Source organism: Mauremys reevesii, linkage group 26 (genome assembly GCF_016161935.1).
Source record: "Mauremys reevesii isolate NIE-2019 linkage group 26, ASM1616193v1, whole genome shotgun sequence".
Classification (NCBI taxonomy): domain Eukaryota; kingdom Metazoa; phylum Chordata; order Testudines; family Geoemydidae; genus Mauremys; species Mauremys reevesii.
In genome coordinates this window covers 3,500,963-3,523,463 of record NC_052648.1, presented here as the reverse complement: position 1 = coordinate 3,523,463, position 22,501 = coordinate 3,500,963, and the positions used below count along the sequence as shown (strand labels likewise).

General features: G+C 51.4%; 2 protein-coding genes across 4 annotated transcripts in view; one reads left to right on the top strand and one right to left on the bottom strand.

Annotated features, from left to right (window-relative positions):
• Positions 1-3,289: 3,289 nt before the first annotated feature.
• Positions 3,290-9,562, top strand: POLR2E (RNA polymerase II, I and III subunit E). Of its 2 annotated transcripts, none has more exons than XM_039515224.1 (8): positions 3,290-3,414; positions 4,154-4,328; positions 5,195-5,310; positions 7,174-7,254; positions 7,506-7,564; positions 7,766-7,844; positions 8,787-8,869; positions 9,311-9,562. In XM_039515224.1, the coding sequence occupies exons 1-7, from the start codon at positions 3,358-3,360 to the stop codon at positions 8,850-8,852; spliced, it is 633 nt and encodes a 210-aa protein (XP_039371158.1). In that variant the 5' UTR covers positions 3,290-3,357; the 3' UTR covers positions 8,853-8,869; positions 9,311-9,562. The 2 variants fall into 2 exon arrangements, with proteins under 2 accessions (XP_039371158.1, XP_039371159.1); XM_039515225.1 differs by having other exon boundaries at positions 9,295-9,562.
• Positions 9,563-11,081: 1,519 nt separating this feature from the next.
• The window catches only part of ARHGAP45 (Rho GTPase activating protein 45), a 44,025-nt gene continuing 32,605 nt past the window's right edge, over positions 11,082-22,501 (bottom strand). For both annotated transcript variants that reach the window (XM_039515605.1, XM_039515604.1), the window contains exons 17-23: positions 21,952-22,115; positions 20,489-20,677; positions 19,390-19,527; positions 17,099-17,340; positions 16,538-16,796; positions 15,599-15,692; positions 11,082-14,822 (exon numbers count right to left, since the gene is read on the bottom strand). In XM_039515605.1, coding sequence (XP_039371539.1) covers positions 14,374-14,822; positions 15,599-15,692; positions 16,538-16,796; positions 17,099-17,340; positions 19,390-19,527; positions 20,489-20,677; positions 21,952-22,115 — 1,535 coding nt within the window. In that variant the 3' untranslated portion in view covers positions 11,082-14,373. The remainder of the gene's footprint in view (positions 14,823-15,598; positions 15,693-16,537; positions 16,797-17,098; positions 17,341-19,389; positions 19,528-20,488; positions 20,678-21,951; positions 22,116-22,501) is intronic.

Below are 22,501 nucleotides of genomic sequence, written 5' to 3'. Positions count from 1 at the left end.
ATCTGAGCACTTGCCAGGTGCGCTTTAACGACGCAATTAACGTCTGTCACGTGTGGCTAATTCTTTCTCTCTCCTCTGCTCCCCTGGGAGAAGTTTTTGGCAGTGGAGTGTTTTGTTTTGGTAGGATTTTGGTTTTGTTGCTTGTAAATGTCTATGCTGCTCTGCTTGTGTTGGAGAAGGCCGGCGGGAGAATCGCATCTTGTGCTTGGAGCAGAAGGTGAAGAGGTTTGGGATGGTCCTGGGTTCCCCACATGTTCATCCCATGGTTTCAGAGCAGTTCCCGAGAGCGCTGGCTCCTGCACAGGCAGGCTCCACCCTTATGATGATGTAATTTGATACAACAAATCACTGCAGGAAAATATCCATCATCCATCCATGGGGGGAGGGATAGCTCAGTGGTATGAGCCTGCTAACCCAGGGTTGTGAGTTCAATCCTTGAGGGGGCCATTTAGGGAACTGGAGTAAAAATCTGTCTGGGGTGTAGTCCTGCTTTAAGCAGGGGGTTAGACTAGATGACCTTCTGAGGTCCCTTCTAACCCTGATAGTCTATGATTATGGCTCTGCCACAGACTCTCTGTGTGACCTTGGGCAAGTCACATAATCTCTCTGGGCCAGATCCACAGAGGTATTTAGGCTTGGTGGAAGTTGGGAGCCTAAATACCTTTTGTGGGTCTGGGCCTCAATTCCCCAGATGTAAAATGGAGATTATAATCCTCCCTTTCTCCAATCCTTTGTCTATTGAGATTACAAACTCTCTGGGGGAGGGACTGTCTCTCACTGTGAGTCTACACAGTGCCTACCACAATGGGGCCCCAATCTCAGATGGGTCCTCTGGTGCTATCATAATACAAACAGTTATCATTACAAAGGTATTATTAACCCTATTTCACATGTAGGGAAACAGAGGTGCAAAGAGGGGAAGTGACATGCTGAAAGACACACAGTGAGTCAACAAAGAGAGCCCAGGTCTCCTGACTCCCAGCCATGATCTTGATCCACTCCACAGTTGTGAGACAAGAGGGAGGAATTTCTTCCTGATCCCTGCTAACAACCACATTACACCATGAAGCATGAGGATTTAGGAACACTTGCAACTTTGTATCCTCACACATGTCACGGCACATGCTGTTCTTGATAATCTAAGCGTCGGATTCTCTTTGAAATCTTAGTAAGCAACTTTTCTTAATGTACTGCAACAGATTCCTCTCTTTCGTCAGATCTCCAGATTAGTAAGTAATTAGCACGTAACTGCATAGAGATCCTTATCACTATTTTTGAGATCATTCATGCAGCTCTTTGAACTCATCCTGCTCAGCGCTTGCGTCCTCCCTGATAATAACATGGGTAGTAGTGTCACTCCCCCCGGGAGGAGCCTTTTGAACACTGTAATGTCTGCCCAACTAACCCCTAAGTCTCACTACACTCAGGGCATGCTATGAAATGCTTCAGGCAACCAAATTATTAGACTGGCTTAAAAATCATGAGAAAAGCTTCTCTCTCAAAGTTCCTTGACCTTGCTTCAAGAGGCGGGAAGGCTTCCTGGAGTGCTGCCTCCATCCCCCATGGAGATTGTTGGTTAAGTGGTCATCTCTCTCCACATGCTCTCCTGCTGCCTTTGTTTACCTCACATGTAAATAAGCTTTGGTTGTCTCTGGCTGATGACCAGGCTGTGCAGACAAGCAAATACAGAGCCCCTTGTGATCTGGATCTGCTGATTTCCCAACTCTCTTGTGAGCTGTTTACCAAATATGTAAATTGCAGTTCCATTGTCAAAGGTCAGCCCTGCTGCATTTGTATTCATGCTCTGCACAGACCTGTATCTGCTTCCTTCAAAACATAATACCAGACATCAATATTGCCATGTATAGTATTAATACATACATTTCACAGTGATATTAATCCCCAGTGTGATTAATCCCAGTTTCCCAGTGATATAACACACAACCCCATTTTGCTGCCAGTCATGACTTCGCTGGAGCACGGAAGGGGAATACAGGTTGGGAAATAAACTCAGGAGGTCATCTATTCCGCCCCCCTGCTCAAAGCAGGACAAACCCCAAGAAAATCATTTGATTAGTCAAGCCGGGCCTTAAAAAGCTCTAAGGATGGAGATTCAACCACCTCCCCAGGGAACCCCTTCCAGTGCTTCACCACCCTCCTAGCGAAATAGTGTTTCCTAATATCCAACCTAGACCTCCCCCACTGCAACTTGAGACCATTGCTCCTTGTTCTGTCATCTGCCACCACTGAGAACAGCCGAGCTCCATCCTCTTTGGGACCCCCGCTTCAGGTAGTTGAAGGCTGCTATCAAATCCCCCTCTCACTCTTCTGCAGACTAAATAACCCCAATTCCCTCAGCCTCTCCTCGTAAGTCATGTGCCCCAGCTGCCTAATCATTTTTGTTGCCCTCCGCTGGACTCTTTCCAATTTGTCCACATCCTTTCTGTAGAGGGGGCCCCAAAAGTGGACGCAATACTCCAGATGTGGCCTCACCAGTGCCGAATGGAGGGGAATGATCACGTCCCTCGATCTGCTGGCAACACTCCTACTAATGCAGCCCAATATGCCATTAGCCTTCTTGGCAACAAGGACACACTGTTGACTCATATCCAGCTTCTCGTCCACTGTAACCCCTAGGTCCTTTTCTACAGAACTGCTGCTTAGCCAGTCGGTCCCCAGCCTGTAGCAGTGCATGGGATTCTTCCTCCCTAAGTGCAGGACTCTGCACTTGTCCTTGTTGAACCTCATCAGATTTCTTTTGGCCCAATCCTCTAATTTATCTAGGTCACTCTGGCCCCTATCCCTACCCTCCAGTGTATCTACCTCTCCCCCCAGCTTAGTGTCATCGGCGAACTTGCTGAGGGTGCAATTAATGCCATCCTCCAGATCATTAATGAAGATGCTGAACAAAACCAGTTGCCCTGAGCTGTGGCACCCTGGCCCTAACAGACATTGCTTGCCAAGGCTGCAACTCCCCTGCAGGTGGCAGTAATAGGCTTAGGTCTTTGAGGGGGAAACTACACTTCCCAGAAGCCTTTGTTTCTAAAGACCCCTGCAGCCAGTTTCTACCTTTTGTGCCTGTTATTTGTGGTAAAATTATTAAGTCTAATAGAATAGGTTTTTACGAGGCACAACCCTGGGAAGAAGAAGTAAGGGGAGGGTACCAAAACGGATGAATTGTGTGTGTGTGGGGGGGTACCCTGAGCGTTAGCAGGCGTTTACAGTAGACAGCTATACCTGAGGGTCCTGAAAGCATGTTTCTGGGGAAGACGTATCTGTGCTTGCGCAGGAGCTGTTGGGCGCTTGCGCAGTGGCTCTGTGGGAGCTCGGCGCTGCTGGCTGCGTGTTGGACGCGCCATGGACGACGAGGAGGAGACTTACCGGCTGTGGAAGATCCGCAAGACCATCATGCAGGTGCGGGGCGGGGCCTGCCGGGCTGGGGCCCCGAGGGGCGGCGGGGGTAGCGCGCGGGCTGGGGACCAGGACTCCCGGGTTCTCTCCCGGGGGCGGGCAGGGCTCCCGGGTTCTCTCCCGGGGGCGGGCAGGGCTCCCGGGTTCTCTCCCGGGGGTGGGCAGGACTCCCGGGTTCTCGCCTGCTCCATACTCTCTGGGTGACTTCAGCTGAGTCCTTTCCCATCTTTGTGCTTCAGCTTCCCTATCTGTAAAATGGGCGCAGTGGTACTACCCCGCTGTGCTGGGGGCCTGGATTTAGAAAGAGAAGGGTAAAGCACCGGGAGCTATCAAAGCTCTTAGCTGTAGCTGTCTGTTTGCTGCATTCTGGAATCTACTGTCGGAGCCTTATCTTTCTAGAAGGTGTTTTCTCGTACAGGTAGAGCAGGAGAGAGGAGTGATGATGGTTAACAATATTGAACGTTTATATTGCTGTCGTGCCTCAATACCATCAGTACGTTGGTCCCCATTGTGCTTGATGCTGTACAGACATGATAGCCAGCTCCTCCCCCAAACAGCCTAAAATCTGTAGACCAGTGATGCATTGGAAGCTGTCAAATAACCTTGGTACAGGCTCGGGAAGTGGGGAGAATATGGGCTAGGGAGGCTTTGCTGGATGGGAAATTGGGTGGGTCACATGGGAACTGCAAAGCTGCATTTATGTCTTGTATGCATCGTGAGTAAACAGGAGTATTGTCCTCAGCTGTGTCATGATCGGGGCTATTTGGTGACCCAGGATGAATTGGATCAGACCTTAGAAGAGTTTAAAGCCCAATTTGGTGATAAGCCCAGTGAAGGGAGACCACGGCGGACTGACCTTACAGTGCTGGTGGCCCATAATGACGATCCCACAGATCAGATGTTTGTCTTCTTCCCTGGTGAGTGTGGTGCTGTTACTCTCTGTAATGAACTGAGGAGTCTCAGTAAATTTATAGGCATGAACCTCACTCTAGACTGGTGCCGGCAGCTCCGACTGGATGCAGCGCCAGCATAGAACTGATTCTTCTGCCTGGCTCTTAACTAGCTGAGAGAAACTGAATGGAGGGGGGTGGCTTAGCTTTTGAGACTCGGTTCTGAAGTGCCTAGGCTCCTGGGAACAAATCCTGGGTTGGATGATCCAAGGTAGATCAGTTCAGCACCATTCAACGTGCCACTAACTGTGTGGATCTCTCAGAAGGCCAGCCTGCTCTTAGAAAAATCCTCGTAGAAGTTGATTCCAGTCAGCATTTGGATAACTGCATCAGAGGCCCAATTTTGTTGGCTTGACTGAGTGCAAAACATCCCTTGAAGCCAGGGAAAGTTTTGGCCAAGTACAGATGGAATAGGCTGAATTCTGCAGGCTACAATCCCGAAAGATTTACAGAAGGATTTTTTGGCTACTTGGTTATGCACCTGCTCTCTGTCATATGTTCTTTTTCTTGGTGCAGCCTAGTACAGACTATAACATCTGGATAGATGTCTCTGAACCAACTAGCCTGTAGTGAAAACAGTTCTAGTCTCTGAAGTCCCAGCTGCAGTGCTGTGGTGAATCTCTTTGCACTTCCAGAAACTGCAGGTGCAATGTACTACCTGCGCTCTGAATAGCAGCAGCATGTCGTGCCGAAGGGGAGGCTATTAGAAACCCAGGAGAGGAATATAGGTGCGTTAGTATTATTCTGCAGACCAGCTGCAGGATAAAGGTAAACGAAATGCAGATCTTTCATGATAACCAGGAGTTATATCATGTGACTAATTTATTCCTCAGAGGAGCCCAAGGTTGGGATAAAGACAATCAAGATGTACTGCCAGAGAATGCAGGAAGAGAACATCACCAGGGCTCTGATTGTGGTGCAGCAGGGCATGACTCCCTCAGCAAAGCAGGTAGGTGGTGATCCTGCATAAGGGCTGGTTGAGAGTTTATAGGATGCACACTTGTATGCCTCTGGGGTTTTTTGGTTCCAGATGCACAGTGGTCAGTGCCCCTGTAGATTAACCTTTTTGCTTAACGTTGTTCTCTAAAACAGTGTGTGTCCATGCCCATCACGCGTGGGCACTGTGCCCTTGCAGACCGTGCAGAACCCTCAGGTAATGGGGTACATGAGGATTGTAGGACAGTCTTAACACACATTTGCTAAGGCAGAACTTGTTTAGCTCATGTGTACTCAATAGGAGCTACAGTAACTCCTTACTTAACGTTGTAGTTCTGTTCCTGAAAAACACTACTTTAAGCGAAACAATGTTAAGCGAATCCAATGTCCCAGAAGAATTAATGTAAATAGTGGGGGTTAGGTTCCAGGGAAAATTACAGCAATGATGATTGTGTAGTTTGGCTGAGGTGGGGGAGTCAGAGGGTGGGATATTTCCCAGGGAATGCCTTACTGCTAAATGAGGAACTAGCACTTGGCCGAGCCCTCAAGGGTTAACACATTATTGTTAATGTAGCCTCACACTCTACAAGGCAGCAGGAATGGAGGGAGGGGAGACAGCATGGCAGAGAGAGAGACACGCATTGCCCCTTTGAGTACACTGACCCTTCTCTAAGCACACTGCCTTTTTAAGTTGATCAGCAAGTTGAGATAGCAGTTGCTGCCACCAAGCTCCCTCCGTCCTGAGCCCTGTTGTGTGTCCCCTGTCCCCCCCGCTGCTCTGTGGAGATGGCTGGATGGGGTAAAGGAGTGGGGAACAGGAGTGGGGGGGAGGGGGCACCCTGACATTAGCACCCCTCTTCCCCCCCCCCCCCCCGCCACAGCAAGCAGGAGGCTCCCGGGAGCAGCTCCAAGGCAGAGGCCAGGAGCAGCACATGGCAGTGGGGGGAAGGACAGCTGTACTGCTAGCCATTGATAGCCTGCTGGGCGGCTGCTGCACATGGATCTTAGGGGAGAGGGGAGCTGATGGGGTGGGGGTGGGGGCTGCTGGTCCACCCTGGTTCCAAGCCCCCACCAGCTAGCTGCAACGGGCTGCTCTTTCTGCAAGCAGTGGACAAAGCAGGCGGCTGCCAAACAATGTTATAAGGGAGAATTGCACAACTTTAAACGAGCATGTTCCCTAATTGATCAGCAATGTAACAATGAATCAGTGTTAACCGGGACAACTTTAAGTGAGGAGTTACTGTACCTACACACACAACTGGGCAACACAACCGGAACTCTTGCCTAGCTTTCAGGGGACTGAGGTTAGCTAAATTTGGAGTTTTGTGAGGGTGAGATACCACTGGGCTACCTTAAACTCTGTTAACAAAGTTTTTTGTTGATGAATTATTAGTACCTAGATACTCTCTCATGCCCATTGCTGTAGTAAGACACATTCCTTGTGCCAAAGATTTTATAGTCTCAGGTGGACAAGACTAAGGGTAGTTTACTAAAGGGGGAGAGATTGATGAAGAAAAGAAAGCTGGAGTGATTGAGAGGAGTATTGGGAGTAAGAGGAAACAAGGATGGAAAAAATAAGACCTCAGACTTGATGAAGGAAGGGAGCGGTGTGCTTAAGGGATGGGAGAAGAGAGACTGGGGGCAGGAGAAGTGAGGAGGAAGAGGTGATTGTGTGTTTAGCACCTTGGCTAAGAGATCCACTCTCCCCTTGATTTATGTATAGATGTGATTGATGTTACTGCGCGTAGTACACTGGCTGTAGCGTTTGGTGCTCATTAAAGTTCAGTTCTGACTAGACAGGATCACATTGGACTGATGTGCGCCGGGGCCCCTTCTTCTGTGCTGAAGTTTAAAATCCTTTTGGTTTTTCTTTCAGTCATTGGTGGACATGGCTCCCAAATACATCCTGGAACAATTCCTGCAGCAGGAGCTGCTGATCAACATCACAGAGCACGAGGTGAGTTGGATGCTTGGGCAGCGTGGAGTGAGTTCAGGACAGTCGGCCTTTACTCTGGATTATCTGGGTGTAAATCAACCCCTTGAAATTCTTTTCCTGTGTACCTTGTGACGCTGAGTGGTGGCCCACAGTCAGCCGGTCTAGTCTCCCTTGCCACTGCGTACTAGCCCTGGTCATCACAGGAAATAACTGTTCTCTCCTCCTTTCTGATCTCAGCCTGCCTAGATTTGACTCTGCTTTTGTGTTTACAGTTGGTTCCAGAGCACGTGGTCATGACAAAGGAAGAAGTAACTGAACTACTAGCCAGATAGTATCCTTTTGTTTGCTCCAAATGTCAGTCCCTCCCCTGCCAGCATGGAAGTGACTCACTCGCTTTGTGCTGGAAATGGCTAGACTTCCGACGTGTACAGCAGGCTGCTATGTGCTCTCTTGGTCCTGCCTCTTGCTGGGAGAAAGCAGGGCCGAATGATAACCCTTCTGGTGGCGGGTTTTCCTTCACTGTGTTTCTCAGTAAACTGAGAGAGAACCAGCTCCCCAGGATACAGGCTGGAGATCCTGTGGCCAGGTACTTCGGAATAAAGCGAGGGCAGGTAAGGAGCAAAGCAGGGTGACGGATGTAGCCCCTGCGGGAGAGCAGCAAGACAGAGCCTCTTGAAAGCTCTGTTTTTAAGGCCGGATGGTCTATAAATAAGCACAATGGGTCTCTAACTAGTACTGAATATGGGGTTCCTGCCTCCTTCATGTATAACCCCAGTACAGGTAGTGGAAGCTGCACAGAGTGACTGCAGGATTTGGCCTCCATAACAGGCAGGAGGAGGTATGTTAAGAGTCTTGGGGCACAGTTCTTACTGGTTCCTTGTGTGTTACACACCCAGGATTGGGTCTTCAGGTGCCTCTGCGGGTTCCTCATCCCGGAATAATTTCCTCCCCAGGAGAGTTGCATCAGAATGAGGAATCTTCATTGCCTGTGGGATGGGAGTTGAGCCTGTGCTGCTGTTCAGATGTCACCCCTTCCTCTACTGAAGGGTGTTATGCTGATGGGCACCATAAGAAAACCCTCCGCTAGAGAGCTGTGGCGGGGTTCTGATTCAGTGTGTCACTTAAAAAGTTTCTTTCAGAGCTTCTGTATTTCTGCCCTAATCTGGCGGAGTTGCCTCCAGCCTGCCCTGTACTGTGTAAATTGCAGAACGCACTCACATGGAGCATTGCTGGGGTCAGGGATCGCTTGTTAGCTCACCTGCTGGGCTTTACACCCTTGGCGTGGCTGACTAAACTCACGCATTCATGCGTCCCAAGCACGTCTGTGTAATCTGTCCCCTGCGTGTCATGCCAAGCACGTACTTGTCCCCTAGCTATGGGCAGCCGTCTCCGTGGCTGGTTTCCTCCCTCGGTGCTGAGGATCAAGCACTATACACCCTCCTCCCAGAGGCTGAACGCTTCTGCCTCTCCATTGGGCACCTGAGCCCAGCCCTGCCAGGTGAAATTCAGAGCTGCTTTTCGTTGCTCGTAAACTGTTTTTGTTGCCCTTGCAGGTGGTCAAGATCATAAGACCTAGTGAGACTGCAGGGCGATACATCACCTACCGACTGGTTCAGTAGTCTGTGCTGTACATCAGGTAACATTGCAGCATCTCCCCGATGGGACTGCTTAGCTGTGATACAGTTGAACGGTGTCCGAAATTAATGGTGTAACTTCACATTAGCACCTATAAAGTGGAGATGTTTTAAACTGAACTGGACAAAACCCCAAACTGGCACTGGAGGAGAGTTCCCTGCAGTGTATTGAAGGCTGGAGTAAATGGGACCTAATGTGCATGCTCGTTATAAACCTCTCCTTGCACGGAACAAAATAAATGTTCCACATCTGGTTAGTGAAGGGGCATTTGCCATTGTGGAATCAGATGGTGGCTTCAGTTTGAGGTGGGGTTAGACGTGAGGCCCTTGGTGCAGGACAGAGTCTGTGCAGCAGCTTGGTGGGAGTGCAGGAGTCAGATGATGCATCTGAACTAAAAGATGATCTTTCTCTTGAAAGAAATTCCAGATTCTCTTTCTTCCAGGTATGGAAGAGGAATCCTGTGTTATCTGATCTACGCCCTGTCGGCTCTCTGGGTTGTCTGTCATCTTAAATCCAGATCCTTGACTGTGATTTCAAGTCATAGCACTATTGCAGGGCCTTAGTCTTCCTTTGCGCTCGCTTACCTCTCTCTCACTCCCTGGAGGCCTCCTGCCTGGACTGAAGCTCAGTGCAATGGGCTATTTAATTTAATTTTGAACGGAATTTTATTTTAATAAAGGTTTGTGCTACACGTGTGTGTTCTCCCTGGTGCGGTGTTTCTGCAACTTCCCCTGCAGCAGAGCCTCCTGACACCTGTTATTCCAGACTTTTCTCCCCCTTCCCTTCCGGTAACATCTTGAGCCAGTAAGTGCTCTAATGAAGTGTCCTGAGCAGTAGCTCTCACGCCTGCGTTGGTTAGCTAGCTGGACTTTCCCTGCACAGCTCTGGCAATACCGCAGCTGTTCTGTTTGAGCAGGACGTCCTGCAGCTGAGTCCGACAGTGGACAAGTATCCAAGCTGTGTTAACAGGAGCCCATCTCAACACGGAGTCTCCAAAAACCCCTAGAGACAGACTGCTGCTTCCCTCTGTCCCAGCCTCTCCTACTGCCATGGAAAGTCCTGCTTTCCCAGATGGCCGTGTGGGTTGAGTTCTGGGATGCGTGGGAGTGTTCCGATGCTGACTTGATCCTCTAGCGCAGTGGTTCTCAAACTCTCCTTCCCTCCCTCCCTCCCTTCCCCCCTCCCCCCCCACGCAGACCAGTTGAAAATTGCTGATGGTCTCAGAGGACCACTTAATGATCTTTCCAGGGGTGGTTTATACCGTTAGCTAGCTATTGTAAAGCGCTTTGGATAAAAGCACTATATAAAAAACTTTATTATAATTAACTTTTGTTGTTCTATAGCAGTAGTTTTACCTTTCTAATGCGATGGATGTGCCCTCTCTCCCGCCCTGCAGCAGTCCCCAAGCTGGGGCTGGGAAGGAGGGGGGGGTCTCTCCCCCACCACAGAGCTGAGGCTGGGAAGGAGGGCTCTCTCTCTCTGGCAGCCAGAGCCTTGGAGCTGGGGAAAGTCGCTTCTTTCTGTGGCCGCCACAGCCCTGCACATCCCAAATTCCTCCCACCCCCTCTTCTTACCCCACTGCCCCCTCCCACGTACCCCCTATTCCCCCCCCCAAGGCCTCACCTCACCGTACATGTGTGTCTTCTCCAGGGTCCAGGCATCTCGTTAGTGGAGCTGTGCTAATGAGGTGGGTGGCCCTTCATTCTATTGGGTGCGGCTGCCCAGGCACACACCTTAGAGGGAACTATCTGCAGACCACCTGCATGAGTGGTCCGCGGACCACAGTTTGAGAACATCTGCTCTAGCTATTTCAAATCCCCTGTTTTAACCCTTCTCTAAAGCCTTTCCAATTCAAAGTATTTCTCTCCCAGTCAATAAGCCGCCTCTTACCCCCAGCGCAGCATGCCTCTTACAGCTGGGGAAACTGAGGCACAGAAGTGACTTGCCTATGGTCACACAGCAGGTTGGTGGCAGCATAACACTCAGGAGTCCTGACTCCCAGGCTTATGTTAGGCACTAGATTGCACTGCCTCGTATTGCTGCCCCTGTGTGTAAGTATTTATCATAGTGTCCGATTAGAAATTTGCTGCTCAGGAACTGAGATGCCACTGTGCAGCTGAGGCTGGTCTGGAAGATGGCAGCTCAGTCTCCTCTCCTTAGCACAGCAGAGCTGATAAAGGGAGGTTTGAGCACATTGCTCTCAGGCATGGAAGTGATCATCTGAACACATTTTTATTTCTTTGAAGCATGTGAATTTACAAACAAAGTAAGATGTCTGTGTGCAGCAAGGCTGTGACACATTCAAATAAACATCTTCCATCTCTCGCAGCTGAACAATATACAAACACAGGATGCCTGGCACCATGCTAAGCACAAACACAGCATTCATAACACAGAAACTCCATTCCCTCTTGTGCACCCACCCAGCCGTCCATGCACACATGCTCCCCATATTGCCCAGGGTTAGCAGTAGGACAGGAATGTAGTGAAGCGGTTCTGATTCCTTCTCCTCTGATGGAAACAAGCTGCAGGGAAATGTAACCGTTGTATTGAACGACGATGCAGTGAGGAGTCTTGCAATCTTCCAGCTCAGTTACAAAGAAACCAGCTTGTGGTCTACAAGCAGCTGTATTTCTTCACCAAGAAGAAATGGTTCTGGGATTCCTTTAACTGGGTCTTGGAGCGTTCCAGGCATCACAGATTCCTGAGTTCTTGCCACTTGCTTCAACGATTATCGATCCTCTTAGCTTTGGAGTCTCTAACATTTGGCTGAACAACAGAATCTTTATTCCATCCTTCATAACGCAGCAGTGTGTAATCACCATCCCAAGCCTGTGAGGTAGCCATCCATTCAGTAGCTGTGCCCTAGGGTGGCTTGATTTGGTGGCCTCTCCTGGGAAGGGACAGAGCCCCCGAGGTATTTTAGGCTCTTCGCACTGAAATCAGTGGAAGTCAGGAGCCTAAACCCCTGTGAGGATCTGGGCCTGAGACTACTAGCGCCCCAATCGGTTCAGAGTGCCAAAGGTCTCTCTACCTGCTGCAGGTTGTCTGCTTAATCTGTGAACTGTGTGTAGTGACCTCTAGTGGTGAAGCCTGTTCTCTGAACGGGGACAGACAATGCCATAAGTTGCTGAGGAAGAGTGTCTGTGTGGAAGTCATAGAAAGCAGCTTTGGCTCCTGCTGTGGCTTTTTTTTTTTTTTTAATAGCCTCGGCCTGTAGCCTAGTCTCAATGGCTCTCTTGGGTTAGGAAATGCAGCCCGCCCTTGTTGAACAGCGTTGGGTAGGAGCGTGAGGCCGGGGAAGCAGGAAGTATAGCAGTTAGAATTTGTCCATGTGATTAGTGTGCATGACCCCCTGTGCACAAGTGACAGTGGGAGCTTTATGTGCACACCATGGGGTGATGGCAGGCATTCTGCTTTGACTGAAAGCTGAATCCTGCTGCCAGGCTTGGTTTTCAGCTGAATCTAATAACCCTCACAACAGGCCTGGGAGGTAGCTGACTCGTACCCCTGCTCTACAGAGGGGTAAGTGACTTACTCAAGGGTGGAGAGGTACGGTGTTCAGATAAGAGTTCCTGAGTTCAGCTCACTAGACTCTACCCTTAAAATGACAGTTTGTGGGCTGGCGAAAGCAGCGATTGACCACACCAGCCAGCAGGTGCTCAGAGTTGGGAGTAACGTGCATGAGGTGGGTTGAAGTACAGCAACCCGACTGCTTCATGTGATCCCACCAGCACAGGTGAGTTAAACTTGGCTGGGGATCTGGTGCTGTTTGTTCAGCTTGCTCCCTGCTCACTTACAGGGTTTAGCAACACTCTCAACCGTTGCAAGAGGAACATGGAAGCCTGAGGACAGGCTGGGGTGGGAAATAAGGGGAAGTGATTTTCAGCTATTTTGCTTTAAAATCTATTTGCAAGTTCAGTCTCTTCTGCTACTGCAGTGCTGGGAGTCCCTGCATTTCTTTAAAGCCATCCTACCTGGTTCTGGTTAATCCCTTAAACTCCTTTGCCAGCTGTGTCCTTGGGCACATGTTGACAGGGCATCTAAAAAGGCCCCTACACTGGACTGTCCAGTAGCTCAATTCTGGCAACTCCTGTCCCCGTGAAGGCAGCTTGTCCTGTGCACTGAGGCAGAGAGGGCAAGTCGTCAGGCTCTCAACAAGAGGCACCATTGGAGTGGCTGCGTCTGCGTCATGGATTTCCATTCCTGTGAGCACTATGAACCCTTCTTCGTTGAAATTACAGTTCAAGCGCCTTTAAAAACCGCTTCGGTTAGGGTACTGGCCGCTTGTAGAAGAAACTGCAGGAAGGACTAGAGAGAGCCCAGGATCCAAAGGAATTAGAGCTGGGAAAACATGACTGCCCCGTGGTACCCTCCATGCTAATTCACAGCAGTGAGTCGAGAACAGCCAGCCGCTCTCACGCAGCGTCCTCTACGATCTTGCCAAGCGGAAGAGAGACCGTAAATAAGCTGGGTGTGGAAAGGCAGGTCACTAGTGAAGTCCCATGTTTCACAGGAGGGCCCGGGTTCTTGCAGGGCACTTGTAGCTGCAGTTGGCACACCTGGTACAGTCGGCCATAATCGTTTGTGCCCTTTGTGAGCATCACGCAGGAATCCACAGCCCCAATACATGAAGTTCCCCACCCCCCAAGCCATACAAGAGGACAACAGTGACTTCCACCTTCCTGCCAAACCTGCCTCTAGAAGCTTTATTCCCCCCTCTCCTGAGCGGCTGTCGGTGCTTGGCGAGGTTGTGGTAGGCATTTGCCCGAAAGCTGTCCATGCCACTCCCACTGCTGTGTAGCATCCTGTCTGCCATCTACCACCACAGAGGCTGTGCATCTCCATGGTACGAAGCATTCTGGGATCTTCCACGCCATACAAATATAAGAGATTTATTCTGCCACCTGGCATGCTTAGACTTGAGTGGAAAGATGGTGCTGCTTTCTTAAAACAGGTTAGTTAAACGCAAAGCGCTTCTGGCCTCCCTTCCTAGCCTGGGGAGCTGGAGTTTTCAGTAATCGCTGCAGCGGATTAGACACTTCAATAGCTGCATCTCTCTTCTTGAAGAGCTATTTAAATAAAGTTGAGCTTAAACCCGCTGCGGCAGCATAGCATAGGTACAGCAAGGGTCTGGATCCCTTCCCAATCCAGCAGGACAAGGTCAAATCCATCCTCGTTGGACTCCTCCTCTCAAAGGAATATGCTTTATGGTTCTAGTTCCTGTCTAGCTGAGGCGCTGCTGCTGCAAGGACAACCCGTCGTCGGACTGACGAATGTCCGTGCAGAGGGGGTTTGTATGGGAGCTCCAGTCACTAGAAGAAGGTGACTCTACTGTCTGCAGCCAGCATACGAAACCCTTGTGAGCTCCCTGAGGTTTGGCTGTGCTAGACCCCTCCCTTCCCTGAATATGCACAGCATCGCCCTTTGCCGAGCTGCGGGCGGGTAGCCTGTTTGGTCAGCCACCCCGCCCCGTTGTCCATTGCGTAGCCTCTGCGCGGTGGCCTAGACAAACCTGGGCTGCCGTTCGCTGGCCGACCTCACTGCTATCGTGCCGTCCCGTAGCCGAACGGTGGGCAGCAGCCGGTGCCCCCGACAGCGCTCGGCCAGCAGCGTGTTATTGGACTGGTTTGTGTTACAGTCAGACAGAGGCCTCTCTTGCTGGCCTGCCTTGCCGTCCCTCTCCGAGGCGGACTCCTCTTCCGGGTCGCTCTGCTCTTCCTCCCCTGTTGGGCTGTGCTGGAGCGAAGAGGCGCACTCTGCATCCGACTGGCCCACGCTGCAGGTCCTGCTCAGCTGCCCCTCGCTCGCGTCGTCGCAGAATGGAGCCTCGTCCGTGCTGGTCTCGCTTCCCTGCTTTGCCAGCCGCTGCCTCGGGGCTCCCTCGTCTGTAGCCGGCAGCTCCGCCCCCTCTTCCAGCTCCGAGTCGGAATCTATCGAGCGGTCGCCAGATTCTGCGGGACACATATGACTTTCTATAACCATCCGTCCCCACCCCTTGGGACTAGCAGGACCCTGGTATAGCAGAGCCTCTTGCCAGGATGGGGAAGGTTTTTGTTAACCCCTGTATTGCCACCAGTATCTCTGGGTCCCTACTGCTCCCCCCCCTTTTCCCTGCAAAATGGGCACTGCCAGACTGGACAGTTTTTAGAGAGAGACCTCCCCCGAATCAACCCCCTGTTGGTCGCAGTGGGTCCCAGTGGCAATTTTCTCTACGGGGACAAGGTTTCCATCCGTTCAGCTGTGATGGAAATGACAGCAGAGCAGAGATTGCTCTGCAGTAAGAATGGGTGGGAGGGCTGAGCTGAGACCAGTGACTTGTGAAGGTGCCCGGTGTAGACGTACAACGCAAGCCCTGCCCTTGAGAGATGCTGATCAACAAGCCCGGGGCCTTATGGGCTCTTTCCACTGGCCAGGTGCAGCACGAGCCCTGCCGGTGTTCCCTGAGAGCCAGTGGGCACCTGTCATCCTTTGTCCATTGAGTCCTTGGCCTCCCTGCTGAGAGTGACCCATGGGGCTCAGCCAATCTCAATGGCAACTTGGACACGTGCCCACTAGGATCAAGAAATTCACTGGTGGTAACGTCTGGTCATTCTCAACCTTGGGCCAGTTTAGAGCTGGTAGCTCGGAGGTGAACAACTCTCTGGAGCTGCCTTCGCATCGTTCAGCATCCTTGGAACGTCTTAAGGCCATTGGGGGAGGGCAGGGCCTGCATGTGGCTGTCACTCACCTCCGTACGGGTCGGCGTTGTTATCGGAATCCCCCTTCTCCGAGGGCACCTCTAAGTACGGGATGTTGCTGTGTGGAACTGGGGGCTCGTTGTCCTGGGAGGGAAGGTGGAAGAGGAGCAAGGTGAACAAAGCGGGTGGGGGTAGGGGCCGTTGCAACACTCAGCTGCTCTCAACCTAAATTAAGGTCCTTTGAAGCCAGATCACAACACTCCCTTACCTCGCTCTTGGGGTTAAGGGGAATGGGTCATGAAACCCCATTCAGAGGAACAAAAGCATCATTGGGTCAGTCTGTCTCGGCAGCCAGTATTTTAAAATGGAGGTGATAATCCATCCTTCCTCCCACTCCTTTCCTGTCTTGTCTACTTAGACTGGACGTTGTTGTCTCACTGTGTTTGTACACCCTTGGGGCCTTGATCCTTGCTGAGGCCTCCTCCAGAGACTAATGTAATACCAGTAATAACAACTACCCAGCGTCTGGTACGTGTGTGTTTAAACACAACGCGGGGCAGCGTGTCCTGACACAAGGGCTGCCTGAGAACCTGCCTCCAAAGAAGGCAGCTGGCTGAATCCTGGCTAAAATTCTGCTCTCTGGCTTGGCACGAATGATGCTTTGAAAAGTTGTTTGATGCCAGGTAGGTAGGAGGGTTCCTTCCTTCCCCGCAGCATGCAGGGCCTGGTCCACTCAGCTCCCTCCATTCCCTTCTGATGGTGGCCTGCCCTAGGTCAGAGAGACGGTTCCGCTCCCTCTGTGGGGTGCTGGCTGCTTCTCCCTTCCTTTTAAAGCCTGTTCATGTCACACCCTCCTCTCTTGCTTGCCCTCATTCCTCTTGCTGGCCCCAAAAGGCCCAATGGTACAAGCAGAAATAGAAGGTCTCCTTAGATAAATGCTCCCCCACCCCAATTCTAGGACTTGGAACTCTACTCTGAGGACCTCCCACCTGGCTAGAGCGCCTGGTCCTCTCTTCGGCATCCTCAGCGTCTTTGTCAGAGCCAGCCAGCAGCTGGGCCGCCTTGTTCTCGAAGATGGTTGAGTAGAAGATGATGAGGGCCTCAATGATGCGAGCCTGGTGGGGGTAATCGACCAGCGAGGACAGGGAGATGGTGGCCTCGGTGGGCCGGGGGCGCATCAGCGTTGGCCCGAAGACAATGCCCAGGTTGCTCGAGGTCATTTTGTTGTCCTGTTCTACTTCCACAATCCTGAAGGGGGAGGACAGACAGAGGGACAGATGGAACTGGTGCAGCACAAGGGATGCTCTGCCTGTGGTGCAGGAATCACACTTCTCCGGGGGAGTGACAGTGTCTGTATGGGAGGAGAGACACCCCCCATCCCCCCCGCTAGTGCTGGAGAGGACTCTGCTGCCCTCAGACCTAGCTTCCATTTTTGGGTGAGGCTGACATTAACCCCCGCCCTCCCATGTCAAGGAGGGAGGGAGGTGGTGGCAGGTGTTGCAGCATCACTAATGACCCCCCCCCTTGCAGCTCTCCTCACCCCTCCTCACCTTCTCAGGTGCTGCACGATGTACTGCAGGGTGGCCAGGTTCTCCCGTGGAAGCTCCTTCAGCAGCTCCTTCAGCTTTGTCACCAACGTCACCACCATCTTGTCCGTCTCAGCTCCCTTGTCCACCAGCTCGGGACCTCCCTTCCCAGCCTTGGTCTTGGTCTCACCCCCACCTTGCAGGCTTTCCTTGGCCAGGCCCATGAGTTCATTGTACAGCCGGAAGGGCATGATGGGTTCTGGCAGCTTCAAGAAAGAACAGACGGAGAGACGGCTCCGTGAAGGCAAATGCACAGACTCAAAGCTCACCACGGCCAAGGCTATAAAGCAACTTCAGATAACAGGAGATGTCCCTAGCCTCTAGGGTGGGCCTCTCCTTCCAGAATCTGCTCCCAGTCCTAGCTCACTGAGCCGAGAAAACTCTCTTCCTTTCTACAGCAAACTTCTATGGCAAGGAAACCTCCCAAACGCTCCTGAGCTACCCACAATGCAGTGAGGGAGGAAAGGGCATCTCTCTCAATCAGCCTCCCCTGTTTGCTAGGCAGTCGGTGATCAGAGACCCGGCTTTACCCCTGTGCCATGTAAATTCAGCCCCATCTTGCCATTTTTTCCTGTAAATTATACACTCGTTTATCACAGAACTTTGGATTTACCTAGCACCTTCCCTCCTAATGCACTACAGGCCTCGAGCACCACAGCCATGCAGCCACCTCTGGTGTTGAGCAGGCAACCCGCTGTGCAATACTGAGGGGAGACTTTGGCCAAGGACATTTTGGGGGGACTCGCTAATGGCCCCGGGGAGCAAACAGGAACTTGGTTTGCAAACAGCACAGAGGGCAGCGTCAGTGCTGTTGGCATTCAAAAGTCTGTTTCCAGGGAATCTTGATGCTTCAAACCTTCAGCAACAACCACTGAGCCGCTCCCTCTGGCGTGTCTGAATGATGACAGGGAGACTTCCTGTCTCATGAATCATGAAGACTTCCTGTCGCTTTGGCTTGGTTTTCAGGCTGCTCTAACTAGGGACTTGAAAACAGTCTAACGTTGGTCAGCGTGTCTCTTTCCCCTGCTTGGCTGCCCTGCCTGCCATACAGGCGCCAGGCCACGTCCTCAGCTGCTGTAATTCGCCGTAGTTCCATTGCTCTCAAAGAGGCCCTGGCCACTTGGAGGCGAGGAGAGGGTCTGGCCTTCGTGTCAGGCAGTCCATAAAACCCTGCCCCGAAGGAGTTAACAGGTGCGAGTTTACCAAACCCACAGTCTAAAGTGAAAGAGACAAACTGCTTCCCCTTCTGCCTTGCAGCGTCTGTTGTTTGAGGATGTGGGTCGCCCGTTTTAAAGGGCTGGTTTCACATGCTGGGGCCTTGGCCAAAGGAGAATTGGGGGAGTCCTTGGTACCAACCACCTTGAACGCCAAGGCACGAACAACAGCCCCTGCTCCAGAACTGGCCATGTGTGTGTGTGTATGTGTCTCTCTCTCTCTCTCTCTCTCTAATGCTGAGTTCACAGAATGAAGCTTGCAAATTACCCTTGGCCCAGCATGAGCAGTGGCCGGCAAGAATCCTCCACAATGTGCCCCCTGCCCATCCATCCCCAACCACATGCCTTATCTCTGACTTGGAGGGACACCCTCTAGGTGTGGGCGAAATCTGTCCCTGGGCTGTGCCCCTGAAGAGGTGAATGGGTGGACTGGCAGCTGCCATGGCAGTTTTGCAGTGTGGGCACCTGTCCCCCAGGAAGTGATCTCATTGCATGCAGGCTGCCAAAGAGCCGCTAGAGGGAATGTCTTCAGCAACGTTGTCAAGCAATCAAAAATCGTGAGTCGCCCCCCCCCCACCCACCCAAAAAAAAATAAAGCAGGAGTTTTGTGTTTGTTTAGCAACTAATAGATTTGGGGGTCTTTGTAGTTGCCTTATGGTTTCAGAGCATGGTGGTTCCTGAAGGGCAACAAACTTGCTTTTGCTTTAGATGAAAGTTGAGGTTTTGGGGGAACTCCTTTCTTTCAGGAGTTGGGACTTTAAGGAAAATCACCATAGAGCAGGATAAAATCCCCAAAGTTGGCAATGCTGCTTTAGGTTCCTATGGGCCTGCTTTGAATTTGGATCTGTGATTTCAATACCTTAGGTCTCTGCCATTGGCATGGGCCAGCCAGCATATAGAGTTTAACTCTAGTTTGTAGCCAAACTCCTCCTGCCAGAGGTGACCCAGTGGGGCTGGGTATGATCCCTGAAACAACTTCCTTTGGCGAGTCTCCACCTCACGCAGTGCAGAGAGAATCCTGGCGGGTCAGGAACTTCTTACCTGTCGCAGGTAGAGCTTCAGGACGTTGCTGATATCGTGAGGGGAGGCTTGGGACAGCTCCACCAGCTCCTTCCCGTTCTCAAATGCCTGGCAAAGCTTCTCCACGCGCGTCTTCACGCCGTTGACTCGATAGATGCCCTGCAAAGGGGGACATGGGGTTAAAGGGAGATCGGGAGGGGTGTTTCACCACCAGCTCACCCAGCACAGTGGGCTTATCGCCCCATGCCTGGTTCTGTGGTTAGAAACGACAATTCAAAAGACTGGGACTGTTCATCTTGGAGAGGAGACGACTCGGGGGTAGGATAGAGGTCTGTAAAATCGTGAATGGTTTGGAGAGAGTGAATAGGGAAGTGTTATTTACCCCTTCGCATAATACACAAACCAAGGGGCACCCAATGAAATTAATAGGCAGCAGGTTTAAAACAAAAAGAAGTACTTCATCACCCAATGCACAGGCAACCTGTGGAACTCCTTGCCAGGGGATGTCGTGAAGGCCAAAAGCATAATGGGGTTAAAAAAAGAATTAGGTAAGTTCATGGAGGATAGGTCCATCAATAGCTATTAGCCAGGATGGCAAGGACGCTGCCCCACGCCCTGGGTAGCCCGAGCCTCTGACTGCCAGAAGTTGGGAGTGGACGACGCGATGGATCGTTCAATGATTGCCTGTTTTACTCATTCCCTCCAAAGCACCTGGCATTGGCCACTGTCAGAAGACAGGATACTGGGCTGGGTGAACCATTAGTCTGACCTAGTATGGCTGATCTTATGTTAGTAGTAGTTATATAACAGCTGTTAAACCCAAGTGCTGCTATTTGATGCCTCAGTTTCCCCATCTGTGAACCAGGAGGTGTCTTAGCCAAGGTGACAGATAATCTTGGCTCTGCTACTGACTATAAACTCAGGAGTTCCTGACTCCCGGCTCTCTAGACCTCTCTAGAAGCAGTCTGATGTTTTCACTGTGGGATACAGAACCGTGCTGGGAAAGGAGCTGGAGCTCGTGAGCAAACCATCCATTCCTTTTCCAGGGTACAAGGGCAGTCTGAGCCACCGCAGGGAGCCCGGCATGATCGGGCCACAGGGCAGAAAGAAAGTGCCTCACCTTGGTTTTCAGAGCCCGCTTCTCAATCTCACAGATGCACTTCTTGATAATGAAGGGGATGCCGTCTGAGCTGCTCTGGGACGCCTGTGTGAAATCCCGGCCAAAGAGCTGCAGCTTCCCTTGGAGTTTCTTGTGGCCGCACTGGATGGCCAGGGTCTCCAGACATTTTTTGTGGCAGGCTAAATAGCACTGGAACAGACAGGAAGATGGTTGGCGGGGGAGAGAGAGAGACAACTCTATGGTGAATAAAGCTTCCGCTCACAGGGACTGCCACCATGTTGAATAGACTGAGAATAAAACCCCTGCCTGGGAGACATCAGAGCAGATGCACTGCATTCCAACAGAGGTGCTTAACAGCTGTGTTGAGAGGAGCAGCCGCAGTGCAACAGCTGGATGGGTTGGCAATTGCCTTTCTATTGGGATGGACCCAAAGCCATTCCATAGCCTGAACATGTCCCAAAACACAAGGGAAACCATCTCTTCCAAAAGCAAAGGGAGAGGGGCTAGGCAGGGACTTCCCCAGCCCACCCAGCAGCGGACCAAGGAAGCAGCTGCCCTGTGGAATACGCTAAGAGAGAGATTTTCAGCCGGGCTGTCCCTGGGCCTCTGTTTTTGCAGGTTCATCTTGCACCTGCAGTTAAGGCCTCTTGCACATCAGTGCATCGGGGTCATAGAGATTTAAGGGATTGTTGCCCCTTTTTGACCTGAGTGGCTTATCAAAGGTGTCAGGGCCCTGGGGATGTTCCAGTTGGAAGCAGAAACTGATGGAGTCTGGTATTTCTGTGATGCTATCTTGTTTGGTTACAAGGAGTGTACAAAGTCCTGCTTCTCCGAGCGCAGGCAGCACCATGACCAAAAGGACAGATTCTCAGCTTACAGCCCCAAGCCTCTTTTGCCAACACCAGACCCAAAAGCTCAATCTCTAGCTTTTCGCACAGTCGCTTTGTGCTCACAGGCTACTGCATGGCTTTTGTGCTTTTTGCCTCTGCCTCTCTCCGTGTTTTGTGTGTCCTGCCTTCCCACACATGCGCACACACACACCAAACACAAACAACACTCAGCTAAACCTCTCTGCCCACTCAGTCCAAGCTCCCCGGTGGGTTCACAACTCCCTTTTGTCTGAGTTAGGGTGCGGGAGGACAGTGCTGGTTAACACCTCCTGACAGTTATGTTACTCGAATGGTGTGTTCACATTCAATCTCAAAGAGGTTTGGGATCCACCAGTGTCTCTCAGCATAACAGGACTTACATTGCAGGTGCAAAGCTGCAAAAACACAGCCCAGCAGCTGAGACTCTTGTGGAATGAAGATATGTGAGAAGTTAGAGGCTGTCACCCAAAACGCTTGCAGGTTCAGCTGAGGTCACTTGGTTCCCAGTTCACATCAGTGCAGCCGGGTGCCTCTCCCGGCTTCTACTTCATTTACCCCTCCCTTCCCCCAGGCCTGCTTCCCGTCGCTCCCTACCTCCTCGCACTCCGCTCCCTGGAAGTAAACGTAGCTGTTGCATTCCCGGCATTTCGAAGGGGTACGAAGTTTTCTCAGCCGATGGGTCTGGGCAGCCTTGGATAAACCCACGTTTCGGAATGGGCCCGTCGGAGCTGTCATTTCAGGGGCTATCCCATTGATGCCTGGAGGAAACCAAGAATAAATCCATCCAAAATCCATGTGACTCAAGAGGAGCTGGCATAGGGTGATACCAGAGCCCAGGAGCACTTCCAACAGACCAGTCAATCAACTGGCCCTGTCCATATTCCAGTCACATCTCAGGTAACCTATGGCCTAAGCTTTAGAGTCAGCTCCTCTGAGTAACATGGGTGAAATAAACCTGTTCCCTCCTCCTTTCTAAGCCCATGATCATCCATGGGGATTTCATGGCCCTGGAGACATATGGAGAATTGCGGTTTCACCGCCCACTGTCTAGGCAGTCCTCACTCATCTCTTCTGTGCTCTCCTCTTATAGCAGGAGGTGAGAAGAAAACACCGCCCGTTTGGTTTCTAGCTGATCCTCCATGGA